Source organism: Cyprinus carpio, chromosome A24, assembly GCF_018340385.1.
Source record: "Cyprinus carpio isolate SPL01 chromosome A24, ASM1834038v1, whole genome shotgun sequence".
NCBI lineage: Eukaryota > Metazoa > Chordata > Actinopteri > Cypriniformes > Cyprinidae > Cyprinus > Cyprinus carpio.
The window spans coordinates 1,112,317-1,126,521 of NC_056595.1; the positions used below are offsets into that span (position 1 = coordinate 1,112,317).

General features: G+C 44.1%; 1 protein-coding gene across 1 annotated transcript in view; it reads left to right on the forward strand.

Moving 5' to 3' along the window:
- The window catches only part of LOC109112984 (dnaJ homolog subfamily C member 13-like), a 46,929-nt gene extending 33,223 nt beyond the window's left edge, over nucleotides 1-13,706 (forward strand). The window contains 21 exon segments of the mRNA XM_042714000.1: nucleotides 4-188; nucleotides 279-353; nucleotides 437-556; nucleotides 2,522-2,917; nucleotides 3,005-3,118; nucleotides 3,197-3,313; nucleotides 3,803-3,977; nucleotides 4,056-4,147; nucleotides 4,232-4,331; nucleotides 7,943-8,017; nucleotides 8,092-8,204; nucleotides 8,333-8,502; nucleotides 8,578-8,620; nucleotides 9,075-9,248; nucleotides 9,328-9,474; nucleotides 9,476-9,518; nucleotides 9,653-9,798; nucleotides 10,397-10,419; nucleotides 10,421-10,493; nucleotides 10,578-10,677; nucleotides 12,756-13,706. Of these exon segments, the coding sequence (XP_042569934.1) occupies nucleotides 4-188; nucleotides 279-353; nucleotides 437-556; nucleotides 2,522-2,917; nucleotides 3,005-3,118; nucleotides 3,197-3,313; nucleotides 3,803-3,977; nucleotides 4,056-4,147; nucleotides 4,232-4,331; nucleotides 7,943-8,017; nucleotides 8,092-8,204; nucleotides 8,333-8,502; nucleotides 8,578-8,620; nucleotides 9,075-9,248; nucleotides 9,328-9,474; nucleotides 9,476-9,518; nucleotides 9,653-9,798; nucleotides 10,397-10,419; nucleotides 10,421-10,493; nucleotides 10,578-10,677; nucleotides 12,756-12,850 (2,576 nt within the window). The 3' untranslated portion in view covers nucleotides 12,851-13,706.
- Nucleotides 13,707-14,205: the final 499 nt, after the last annotated feature.

The window sequence follows — 14,205 nt, forward strand, 5'->3', positions numbered from 1 at the left end:
CAGAACTGGAGCCGTATAAATACGCCGGCTACCCCATGCTAATTAAGACCATCACCATGGAGACGGGTGACGAGCAGCTGTTCTCCAAGACCTCGGCTCTGTTACCGGCCGCCGCTGAGCTGGCCTTCCACACCGTCAACTGTTCGGCGCTGAACGCGGAGGAGCTGCGGCGGGAGAGCGGCATCGAGGTCAGCATGTGTTGACGTGAGCCTGCAGCAGTCACACAGTGGCTCTTCACTGTCTGCTGGGTGTTGATGAGGGTGTGTGTTCTGTGTCAGGTGCTGATGGAGGCTCTGTCCCGCTGCGTGTCTGTGCTCACCGCCTCCAGCAGACCGGAGGACATGGCAGTGCAGGTACAGCAGCACACACACACACCTGAAGAGAGAATGCAGTGAGCTCATAGTGTGATTTAGAGTGCATTGTGGGTGTTCTTCAGGTGTGCGGGCACGTCTGTAGGTGCTATAGCGTCGCTGCTCAGTTCGAGGAGTGCAGGGAGAAGATAGTCGAGCTTCCCAACATTATTAGAGATGTTTGTCACATCCTCTACTACAGCAAGGTAAGAACAAAAAACATTTTTTTTTTTGTGTGTGTATTATTATAACTATTATAATAATAACACTAATCTGACTCCCGGCCGAGAGCATGAAACAGCTCTGCTTTTCAAACAGAAAACCTCTTTCTGTATAATTTAATGTTTAAAACTTTACAGACACTGACCCTTAATAGAGTCATATTGTACTGTTTTTGTTAAGGTATTGGTAAATATTAAAGTTTCTTTCATCAAAAATAAAATTGTTTTATTGCTATAATTATTACAAATTGTATATTATTTATTATACATTTTATAAATTATATAAATAAAAGGTATTCATTTATTATAAATAAATGTTTTATCATTACATTTTTATTTTAAATCTTTACAATGTCTTTGTTACACGTGTTACATGTACTTACTTTAGTAATTAGTGGTTGACTGATATTGTTTTTCTGACAGCCGATGCTGATATCTTGGAAAGCAGGGGGGCAATAGCCGAGATATATATTTATTTATTTATTTATTTATTTATTTATTTATTTATTTATTTATTTATTTTAATTAATATTTAAGAAAGTTGTAATTATTTGACAATGGATTAAAAAATAAATGTGTAAAGTAAACATGCTTATACTTCAGATGACAAAAAGTATTTTTCACAAATAAGTAAATATTTAATAAAAATATAATTAAAAAGGAAGTAAACACTGTAACCAACAGGGCGCTCAGTATTCTGGGAAGTCTGTGTGCGTTGGGAATCATATTTTTCAAATAAAGCGAGGGTAACACTCATTTTACACACAGCACACAGTGAATATGAGATGAATATGACAGAGGGCAGATGCATAGAGCGCAGCATAATCTGAAATCATGAGATTAAAGTTTAACGCATTCCTTTCACACGGACCGACCGTCACACAGAGAACACGCGATCATGATGGATACACACACACTTCACACGATCTCAGCTGGATTCAGCTAAGTTTGCAAGGTTTGTGAAATTAAATGTTTGTTAGTCATTCAAAGATTTGTTTAAATGATATAAATGCATATTTGCTTAATGCTGACACAAACGGGAAAGTATTATAATGTTTGCCTTTCTATTTACATTTATGCATTTAGCAGACGCTTTTATCCAAAGCGACTTACAGTGCATTCAGACTAACATTTTTTACCTAACGTGTGTTTCCTGGGAATCGAACCCACAACCTTCTGCGCTGCTAATGCAATGCTCTACCACTGAGCCACAGGAACACTATTCTATTACTAATAATATAAAATCCATCGTCATAATACTTTTAGTATACATGAAATCCTTTGTTTAACCGTTCTATCGGATTATAAGACAGACTTCTATCTGTATTAGACAGAACTGTTAACAACAAGAGGGAGAGTGTGAGCACTGTGCAGGGCTGCCAGGTTATCGCAACAAAACACGCCCAATTGCTACTCAAAACTTGCCCAAAACTAGCCCAATCACGTTTTGAGGGGGGTTCCTCTGTAAAATTTGCATTCCGGAGGATAAATATCACGTCATTGGGGTCACTTCAACGTGCATGAAAAGCAACCCACAGCAACAGTGTTGAAGTAGCTCAATTCCGCAGGAAAACACTGACTGTGTGCTCATGTGCTGCCTTTCTAAGCGCCATCAGAATAAAAGTGCTGCCTCGAACACATCGGCCAAGCAGAAAAACATCGGCCAATGCTGATATTTAAAAAATATATATATTTGCAAATATTGGCCGATATATCGGTCTTGGCAATATATCAGCCGACCACTAATAGCAATAACAGTAAACTATGCATAAATACTAGCAAATAACCTGAAACCAAACCCTCACTCTACAGTGAGTACGTTGTTAACGAGTCATGTTTCTAGTTAATGTTCTGGATAGACTAGTGAGAGAGTTGTGTTGTGTTGTTTGTGTGGATAAGTGATCTCTTCATACACAGAGACTCAGAGTGTTTCTGTTTGCCGTCTCTCAGGGTCTGCCGCGCCTGGCGTCTCTGGTGGTGGAGTGCGTCAGCTCCTTCGCGGTGGACTTCTTCCTGCAGACGCACCTGTATCAGGCCGGGGTGCTGTGGCACCTGCTGTCCACCCTCTTCAGCTACGACTACACGCTGGAGGAGAGCGGCGTGCAGGCCAGCCAGGACACCAACCAGCAGCAGGTGTGCAACAGTCTGGCCAAGCTGAGCGTGGTGGCCCTCGGGCGGCTGGCGGGGTACAGCGGGGCCCGGAGCCCGGAGGAGGGGCCCGTCGGGGAGCCCAACGGTGGAGGAGCCGCAGCACACCCTCCAGAGAACCCCGCCATCAGGAAGAGTCTGGCCGCCATGCTGACGCCCTACATCTCACGCAGACTGGGCCGCAGCTCGCCCGCAGAGGTACAGAGGAACACTGTGCACACACAGAGGCTGGATAGATGGGCAGTGGTGGTTTGTTCATGTGTGCTTCCTCTGTTCTCTCTACAGGTGCTGAAGCTGCTGAACAGTAACTCGGAGAACCCGTACTTGATCTGGAACAACGGCACGCGAGCGGAGCTGATGGAGTTCCTGGAGGAGCAGCAGGAGAGCAGCATCAAGAGAGTGAGACGCTCCTCTGATCCTCTGCTGCTACACACACTCGTCTGATTCACGTCACACTCACTCTCTGTGTGTTTACAGGGCGAGTGCGACAAGAGCTTCGGCTCAGAGTTCCTGTTCAGTGAACACGGCAAGGAGCTGATCGTGGGAGAGATCTTCGTTAGGGTTTATAACGAGCAGCCTGTGTTTCCTCTGGAGGTGAGAGACGCCTACACTACTGTACTGAAGATCCAAAAAAACTCTTCTGCATTTATTTGATCAAAAATGCACTAAAAACATGTGAATATCTGTGAATATCTATGTGAATCTCTGTTAAAGTGTAATGTATTTCTGTGATGCGCAGCTGTATTTTCAGCATCATTACTCCAGTCTTCAGTGTCACATGATCTTCAGAAATCATTCTAATATGATGATTTGCTGCTCAAGAAACATTTCTGATTATTATCAATGTTGAACACAGTTGTGCTGCACAATATTTCTTCGATCCATTTTATTTTTCAGGATTCACAGATGAATAGAAATTCAGAAGAACAGCATTTATTTGAAATAGAAATCTTTTGTAACACTATAAATGTCTTTACTGTCACTTTTAATCCATTTAATGCATCCTTAATGAATGACGTATTAATTTCTTTAAATGTAGAGTGTCTGACGGCTCTGTTAAAGTCTGATCTGTGTGTTTGTCAGTATCCGAAGGCGTTCGCGTCGAGTCTCTTGGACTATGTGGGCTCTCAGGCTCAGTATCTGCACACGCTGCTGGCGATGACACAGATAAAGCTGGAGTCACAGCAGCACGCTCAGAGACTGCGCTGGGCCGAGATGGCGCTGGAAGCCCTCCGCAACGTCATCAAGAACAACCCAGGTGCCTGAAACACAGCAGACTGATGCATGTGTGTGTAGAGGCCGGTCTGTGATGTGTGTGTGTGTGTGTGTATCGCAGGCTCTGAGACTGAGTGCATCGGTCACTTCAAGCTGCTCTTCTCTCTGCTGAGGGTCCACGGCGCCGGAAGAGTCCAGCAGCTGGCTTTAGAGGTACGCTGTAAACCACAAGTCTGTGCTTCATACTTTACTGACAGTGGAACATCATCTCTGTTAACACTGTGTGGTTTGCTGCAGGTGGTGAATACTGTCACAGTAAACCAGGGCTGCGTGGTCAACATCGCTGAGTCTCTGGTTCTGCCCAATCTGCTGGTCCTACTACACTCCTTACCCTCCAGTAAGACTAATGAAACATGACACTCAGAAGAGATGGAGCAGCCCTCACAGGGACTGCTGTGTTGCAGGGTTACTGCAGTTAACTAAAACACAAACCGCAACTAAAATTTAAAAAAATATATATAACTAAAAATATACATATGTATATATACACTGAACACTTGTTTTTGCCCCCATTTTTCAAGAGCTAAACTCAAAGATCTAAGACTTTTTCTATGTACACAAAAGGGCTATTTCTCTCAAATACTGTTCACAAATCTGTGTTAGTGAGCACTACTCCTTTGTCGAGATAATCCATCCACCTCACAGGTGTGGCATATCAAGATGTTGATTAGACAGCATGATTATTGCACAGGTGTGCCTTAGGCTGGCCACAATAAAAGGCCACTCTAAAATGTGCAGTTTTACTGTATTGGGGGGGGTGAACCAGTCCGAAAACACAGTCAGTATCTGGTGTGACGATCATTTGCCTCACACAGTGCAACACATCTCCTTCACATAGAGTTGATCAGGTTGTTGACTGTGGCCTGTGGAGTGTTGGTCCACTCCTCTTTAATGGCTGTGTGAAGTTGCTGGATATTGGCAGGAACTGGAACACGCTGTCGTATACGGCGATCCAGTGCATCCCAAACATGCTCAATGGGTGACATGTCCGGTGATTATGCTGGCCATGCAAGAACTGGGATGTTTTCAGCTTTCAGGAATTGTGTACAGATCCTTGCAACATTCAATTCAATTTATTCTAAGTTTATTTGTATAGCGCCTTTGTAAATCGACTTTACAGAAAATTAAGTTTCTACAATATTTAGTGAACAAAAAATAAAGTGACGTGACATACAGCCAAGTATGGTAACTCGTACTCAGAATTGTGCTCTGCATTTAACCCATCCAAAGTGCGCACACACAGCAGTGAACACAAACACACACAGAAAATTATTGGTCATCCAATCTTTCAAAATTTGAACACACTCTGTTAGCTTAGATAATTTAGAAATTTCACCTGGTCTCGTTGAGATATATAGTTGAGTATCATCAGCATAACAGTGGAAACTAATCCCGTATTTTCTAATGATATTACCAAGGGGCAACATATATATTGAAAATAGCAGAGGACCTAGAACAGATCCTTGTGGCACTCCATATTTTACTGGTGATAAATGAGATGACTCCCCATTTAAATAAACATATTTGAGGTAGCGATCGGACAGGTAGGATCTAAACCATCTTAAAGCCTGCCCTTGAATACCTGTATAGTTTTGTAATCTATCTATGAGTATGTCGTGATCTATGGTGTCAAACGCAGCACTAAGATCAAGTAAAACTAGCAATGAGATGCAGCCTTGGTCTGATGCAAGAAGCAAGTCATTTGTAATTTTAACAAGTGCAGTTTCTGTGCTATGATGGGGCCTGAAACCCGACTGAAATTCTTCATAGAGATCATTTTTTGCAGGAAGGAGCACAATTGAGCAGACACAACTTTTGCCACTGTGCTAAATAAAAACCTTGGATTGTTTTGGTTGTTTTCTATGAGTTTGTGGATATGCTCGGCCCTGGCAGTTTTTAGAGCCTGTCTATAGCTGGACATACTGTTTTTCCACGCAATTCTAGAAACTTCCAAGTTAGTTTTTCTCCATTTGCGCTAGTAGCCAGAGCAAGAGATACGATAGATTTCTTTTGCATATCTGACAGTGTAACATTAAGCATAAGTATTTCAAATGATTTAAACCTGTATCCTGTTTTCTGGGTAACACTGAGAATATCACTATATATTGTTGTAACACGACCAGTCTGACGGGGCTCATGTTTATAACAGTAGCTTGGTGGAGTAGACTCATTTAGACCAATATAATCATTTGGTTTGAGCCAGGTTTCAGTCAAGCAGAGTACATCAAAACTATTATCTGTGATCATTTCATTTACAATAACTGCTTTGGGTGTGAGTGATCTAATGTTTATGAGCCCAAACTGTAAAAATTATTACATTTTTCTGGTTTAATCTCGATCAGATTTTTTCTAGATCCTACATTAAATTTATATTTTGACCTCACTATTCAGGGAACAGACACAGTCTTAATAGATTGGACAGCGCAAGTACTTTTATCATTTAAGCTGGTAGAACAAAAGCCATCATAGCAGTTCTTTGAGAATTGGCTTACTAGTCATATGGAGCGTAGCTTCCTGGAGATGTTGTCCGAGAGCAGCTCCGCTCCGACTCTGCTGGGGTGCAGGCCATCAGCGCGAAAAAGCCTAGGACGCTCCCAGAAAAGTTCTTTACACCATGACAATAACCATTCATTTAAAGCAAAAAGTCTACTGAACTTTTCGTGTCCTCGTCGATATGTGGGAAGCGCTCCTGACACGAGGATCGTTGACGCGGGCGTTGTGGTGTGCACCGTCTCGATCAGGCTCCTGAAGTCCCTCTTCTGTGTCTCCATCTGCCGCAGCGTGGTGTCGTTAACCCTGGCGTGAGGCACAACCGCTCCGGGCCTTTTGGAACCAGAGGTCAACATGGGGCCGTGTATTATCATGCTGCAACATGAGGTGATGGTCGTGGATGAATGGCACAACAATGGGCCTCTGGATCTCGTCACGATATCTCTGTGCATTCAGAATGCCATCAATAAAATGCACCTGTGTTCGTTGTCCATAACATACACCTGCCCATACCATAACCCCACCGTCACCATGGGCTACTCGATCCACAACGCTGACATCAGCAAACCGCTCACCCACACGACAACATACACACTGTCTGCCATCTGCAATGTACAGAGAAAACCAGGATTCATCCGTGAAGAGAACACCTCTCCAAAGTGCCAGACACCATCGAATGTGAGCATTTGCTCATTCAAGCCGGTTATGACGACGAACTGCAGTCAGGTCGAGACCCAGATGAGGACGACATCATGCAGATGAGCTTCCCTGAGATGGTTTCTGACAGTTTGTGCAGAAATTCTTTGGTTATGCAAACGGATTGTTGCAGCAGCTGTCCGGGGGGCTGCTCTCAGACGATCTTGGAGGTGAAGATGCTGGATGTGGAGGTCCTGGACTGGTGTGGTTACACGTGGTCTGTGGTTGTGAGGCCGGTTGGATGTACTGCCAGATTCTCTGAAACGCCTTTGGAGACAACTTATGGTAGTGAAATGAACATTCAGTTCACGGGCAACAGCTCTGGTGGACATTCCTGCAGTCAACATGGCAATTGCATGCTCCCTCAAAACTTGCGACATCTGTGGAATTGTGCTGTGTGATAAAACTGTACATTTTAGAGTGGCTTTTTATTGTGGCCAGCCTAAGGCACACCTGTGCAATAATCATGCTGTCTGATCAGCATCTTGATATGCCACACCTGTGAGGTGGATGGATCATCTCGACAAACTTTTTTCAGCGAGTTGCCAAGGCAAAATTTTTCAAATAAATTTGTCCTGACTTTAATAGTTCAGTTGGGCATAAAATCCACAACAAAGAGTTTATTGTTATTATTTATATTTATAAAATGCCTGTAAAAAGCCCTGACTTCTCATATGCAGATATCATTATTATTGATAGTATTGAAGGTTCCCGAGTTTTTCTGTCCTCTGGTCTAACACTCGTGTCTCTGTGCGTCTGCAGGCCGTCAGCTGGTGCTGGAGACGCTGTACGCTCTGACCTCCAACACCAAGATCATCACTGAGGCCATGAACAGAGGTGTGTGTGTGTGTGTGTGTGTGTTCAGTTGCTGATCTTAGAGCAGTCTCCTCTGACCTCTGTCTGTCCCTCAGGTGCGCTGATCTACCTGCTGGATCTGTTCTGTAACTCCACTCATCCTCAGGTGCGCACGCAGACGGCTGAGCTCTTCTCCAAGATGACCTCGGACAAGCTGGTGGGACCCAAGGTAAGCCTCCTTCAGTTTCTACCGCATCGGATCGTTGTTACGAGTTAAACTGAGTGTTTTCTATTTCATTCCCAGCATTACTGCTTGTGTTTAATCACTCGATCACCTGTGTGTCTGCTCTCTCTCAGGTGCGTCTGACCCTGATGCGCTTCCTGCCGGCCGTCTTCATGGACGCCATGCGTGATAACCCCGAGGCGGCGGTGCACATATTCGAGGGAACGCACGAGAACCCCGAGCTGATCTGGAACGACAGCTCGAGAGAAACCGTCTCCACCAGCGTCAGAGAGATGATGCTGGAGTGAGTCCTCTGACCTCAGATCAGTCCTTCCCTCTCATGTTTCTCTGCTCACTGACTCTGCTTCTGTTCTCACAGGCACTTCAAGCAGCAGAAGGACAATCCTGACATCAGCTGGAAGGTGAGATGGAGCTGAATTAGGGCTTACAGTTTAGATTTACAGTTTTACTGTTTCAAATTAAGAGTTTGTGAGATTTGTTTAAAAAATTTTTGCATTTATTTGACCTAAAGTACAGTAAAACAGTGAAATATTATTAGAATGTAAAACAGCTGTTTTCTGTGTGAATCTCTGTTAAAGTGTAATTTATTTCTGTGATGCGCAGCTGTATTTTCAGCATCATTACTCCAGTCTTCAGTGTCACATGATCTTCAGAAATCATTCTAATATGATGATTTGCTGCTCAAGAAACATTTCTGATTATTATCAATGTTGAAAACATGTTTCTGTGGAAACTGTGGTGCATTTTATTTTCCAGGATTCACAGATGAACAGAAAGTTCAGAAGAACAGCATTTATTTGAAATATAAATCTTTTTTCCTCTGTTCCTGCTGAGTGAATGTGTGTGTTCCTGCAGCTGGCGGAGGATTTCTCGGTGGAGTACGGAGCCGGTCAGGGCGAGCTGGAGGTCGGCGGGGTGTTCCTGCGGATCTTCATCGCTCAGCCCGGCTGGGTCTTACGGAAGCCCCGAGAGTTCCTGGTGTCACTGATGGACACGCTGACCGCTCTGCTGGAGAAGAACAACCCGAACGTGAGTGTGTGACTGCAGCAGACACAGGAGTGATATGAGTGGCCATCTGTATGGATGTGGTGTGTTCTCCTGTCCTCAGGGAGAGGCTCTGGAGACGGTGACCACCGCAGCCGTGTGTCTCTTCAGCACGCAGACGCAGCTGGCCGATCAGGTTCCTCCTCTCGGACATCTGCCCCGCGTCCTGACCGCGCTCAGCCACAAGAACAACGCCGTGCCCAAGAGTGCCATCTAGGATCCGCCTCATCCACGTGCTCTCAGGATAAAAACGAGGTAGAGCTCAAAACACACCCTCTGCATGATGAGGTGGTAGAATGATGCTGCGGTGACTCTGACCTGGGGATGTGGGACCTGGGGGGGTGTGGTGTGATGATGACTGAGCGGGGGGGCTGTGGTTTGTCCTGCAGCTGTGTGTGTCCTTCGCTCCATGGCTGCGCTGGACACCATCGGCCCGCTGATGACGGGGATGAAGCTCAGGGCTGATGTGGCAGGACTGGCCTGCGAGGCTCTGAACCGCATGTTCCAGCGAGAGCAGACCGAACTGGTGGCACAGGTGACGCAAACACACTAGAGCAGGGTTTCTTTTTTTTATGATTAATTTAAATTTGTTTTTAATTCATTTATACACTACTATTCAAAAGTTTGTGGTTGGCAAGAGTTAGTTTTTTTTTTTTGTTGCAATTATTTGTTTAAAAGTAGAGTAAAAACTGTAAAATTGTCACATATTGTTAGTGTAAAGCAGCTGTTTTCTATTTGAATGTGTTAAAATTTTATTTCTGTGATCAAAGCTGAATTTTCAACATCATTACTCCATTGTCACATGTTCCTTCAGAAATAAAATTTTCTGATTTTTTTTTTTTTTTTTTTTTTTTTTTTTTTTTTTTTTTTTTAGGATTCTTTGAATATAAATTTAAAAGAACAGCTTTTATTTAAAAGATATTTTTTTTTAGTAGTGTAACAATGTTTTGATCAATTTGATGCATCTTTGCGGAGTAAAATATAATATTCTTAACATTTGTTATTATTATTATAATTAATGTTTTGATCAATTTGATGCATATTTTTGTTGTATTATTTGTTATTCTTATGTTTTGTTGTTTTTGTTTTTTTTTTTGTTTTTTTTTTTGTGACTGAATGTTGTCTGGAGTCAGGCTCTTCGTGTGGATCTGGTGCCACCCGTCAGCAACCAAAGCTCAGATCGTCAAAGCGCTCAAATCCATGACCCGCAGCCTGCAGTTTGGAGAACAGGTGTGATCCTCGTCCAGCAGCGCAGTAGAACCCTCTGGAACTGAAGCCAGTGATGTGAAATGATGTGTGTGTGGTTTGTTTCAGGTGAATGAGATCCTCTCTCGTTCCACTGTGTGGAGTGCCTTCAAAGACCAGAAACACGACCTCTTCATCTCCGACTCCCAGACCGCAGGTTACCTGACAGGTGAGTCCCGCACAGCGCCTCGTATGAGGGATGAGCAGTACTGTACTGACCCGTACTCACCTGTACTGACCCCTACTGACCTGTGCTGACCCGTACTGACCTGTGCTGACTACTGACCTGTACTGACCCATACTGTCCTGTACTGACCCCTACTGACCTGTACTGACCCCTACTGACCTGTACTGACCACTGATGTGTAGTGACTACTGACCCGTACTGACCTGTGCTGACTACTGACCCGTACTGACCCTCACTGACCTGTACTGACCACTGATGTGTAGTGACTACTGACCCGTACTGACCTGTACTGACCCGTACTGACTACTGACCCATACTGACCTGTACTGACTACTGACCCGTACTGACCTGTACTGACTACTGACCCATACTGACCTGTACTGACTACTGACCCGGACTGACCTGTACTGACTACTGACGTGTAGTGACTACTGACCCGTACTGACCTGTACTGACCCGGACTGACCTGTACTGACTACTGACGTGTAGTGACTACTGACCCGTACTGACCTGTACTGACCTGTACTGACTACTGACGTGTAGTGACTACTGACCCGTACTGACCTGTACTGACCCGGACTGACCTGTACTGACCCGTACTGACCCGGACTGACCTGTACTGACTACTGACGTGTAGTGACTACTGACCCGTACTGACCCGGACTGACCTGTACTGACTACTGACGTGTAGTGACTACTGACCCGTACTGACCTGTACTGACCCGGACTGACCTGTACTGACTACTGACGTGTAGTGACTACTGACCCGTACTGACCCGGACTGACCTGTACTGACTACTGACGTGTAGTGACTACTGACCCGTACTGACCTGTACTGACCCGTACTGACCTGTACTGACCCGTACTGACCCGGACTGACCTGTACTGACTACTGACGTGTAGTGACTACTGACCCGTACTGACCTGTACTGACCCGGACTGACCTGTACTGACTACTGACCCGTACTGACCTGTACTGACTACTGACCCGTACTGACTGTAGCTGGTCTGATATGAGCTGCTCACTGTCTGGTCTTTCTGCTGCGGTTTCTGCATCTGCTGGTTCTGATGTCTGCTTGCTTCCTCTCTCTTTCCCTGCTCTCTTCTTTTCCTCGCTCTCTCTCTCTCTCTCTCCTCAGGTGTGTCCACTCCGTCTCTCCTGGCGGGCAGCAGTCCGCTGCGCAGTGGGCTTTAGTAGCTCACCTGGTTTTTCCAGCCTCCTCTTTATTACTGTAAAGCAGGTAGACTCTCCTCTGATGGCTTCATCTCTTTTTCTGCTTCTTTTCATACTCATTTCCATCTGTTGCCGCTCTTCAGTGTAGAGATGTAATGAGTGTCTCATTCAGTAGATCATTCCATCCACATCTGTGAAGTTCCAAATGGAAAATGTCATCATTTACTAAAGCTACATGATTAATCAAAACTGAAATCGTGAAATGGATTATGGCAAAGCCTGCAATTTGATAAACTAAATATCTGCGCTGTGTTTCAGTGAATGGTGTCACTGAGTTCATTTACACTTGATCCGCCGGTGTTTTTAGTGTCTCAGAGCGTCTCGACTCAGTGAATGATCTGTATCTGTGATGAGATTGAGTCACTTTTACATGCATTTGGGAATGAAACACACGCCAAACATCGTCACAAACTTTGAGAAGCACTTATAATTAGAGATGCACCGCTTGTAATTTTCTTGGCTGATTCTGATTTACGATTTTTGTTTTTGTAAGTGTGACCTGCTGATACCGATATTTGCTGATTCAGATGTTCTTTTGAAGAACTATAATTGACAGCATACACAAACAAAAATCTATTTTTTTCAATGCAAAAAAAAAAAATAGAATAGAATAAAAAATTACATAAAGAAAATATTAAGCATTACAGGTCCCCCCAATCTGGACTAAGTTACAGATGTTTTCTCAAAATAAAGTGCTCTGTGCTGTTTGTGCAGTGTGTTCCACGTCTTCTGAAATGATTTCCTGTGATGCTGATGCTGATGATGATGGTGGTGTGTGATGATGATGGTGGTGTGTGTGTGTGTGTGTGTGTGTGTGTGTGTTCAGGTCCAGGCGTGGCAGGTTATCTGACAGCAGGCAGCGGCTCTACAGTGATGCCGAGTGTCCCGCCGCCCGTAGACAATGACACCGGAGACTCATGAAACACCAGATGACCCCCGACACAGACAGACCAGCTCCGGAGTGCCGCCACCCTGATCCTGATCCTGATCCTGATCCTGATCCTGAGCAGAGAAGATAGAGTGACAGACAGAGAGAGAGAGAGAGAGAGAGAGAGAGAGAGAGAGAGAGAGCGTCCATCAGCCTCCTGCACAGCACTGATTCCTGCGTTTTAACACTTCCTCCTCTTTCATTTTATATCCAGTCGCATCTCGTAAATCATTTCTTTCCATGGAGAGTAAAATAGTTTACTTTTGTATTGAGATATTTTTATGCGTTTGTTTTGTCTCGTTTCAGTGAGCTGATGAATGGCGGCCATGTTGGCTCTGATGTGTTGTCTTTCCCTGTCTCTTCGTCTTCCTGCGCCTCATGTCTGGACTCATATCTGTCCCCGTCTCAACACACTTTCCATTTTCTGAAATGCTTCATGCATCTCTGTTCTGTTTTTATTCTGAAGTCCTCGAGTAAGTGCTTGCTATCAGAGGGAAAGAGAAGCTTGAGAAGGAACCTGTCTAACTGTGATTATTTGATTATGTGCCGCACTGCTTGTGATCTGTCCTGGTGTGTCTCTCATCCCATCGTCCTGTAACCAACAAAAACCTTCCTTCCCCAGAAAGCACTCGACTATTTATACCTGAATAAATAAAGACCAACTCAAAACGAGCGTCTAAAAGAACAAATTGTACTGACTCTGATTACAAATGTATGTGAAAGACTAGTGCAGTTGTGAAATGTTAAGTGTAATATGCGTACATATACTTTCTATATTGAATGTACATTAATAAAAAGTAAATCAGTTGCACTTGTACATAAAATTTTAAGAATAAAAGGGAATCCACAGCTGTTGGGTTTTTGTTTTTCTTTTTGAGGCATTTTATATGTTAAGGAAGAATGAATCTCATTTTCCCAGACCGCTGAGAAACACAAGATCAGGACAGGTTTGGTTCTCTCATGCTGTTGTGTGTGTGTGTGTGTGTGTAGATCTAGACATTGTGTCCAGCTCATTTGATACGGTGATGGAAAAAAAAAAATATTGCAATCCTTTTGCATTCATTTGCCAAGCTTAAAGAAAGAGAGAGAGAGCAGTGCACTAAACCTGTTTAACCAGTGTTTATGATTACAGAAATAAAATAATGTGATAATACCAGTTTCAACATCAAGCAGCTGCACGGATTGTTTTTTGTGCAGATAAATAACTGGACGACTCGCACATTCAGTGTAAACACATCTGCTCTCACATTAAAATCAGGTGGATGTGAGAGTCTGGTGGTCAGGGATCATGCATTATACTGCGTGTCCACACGAGGGCCACATATCTCCTGCACCTGAACTAACCAGC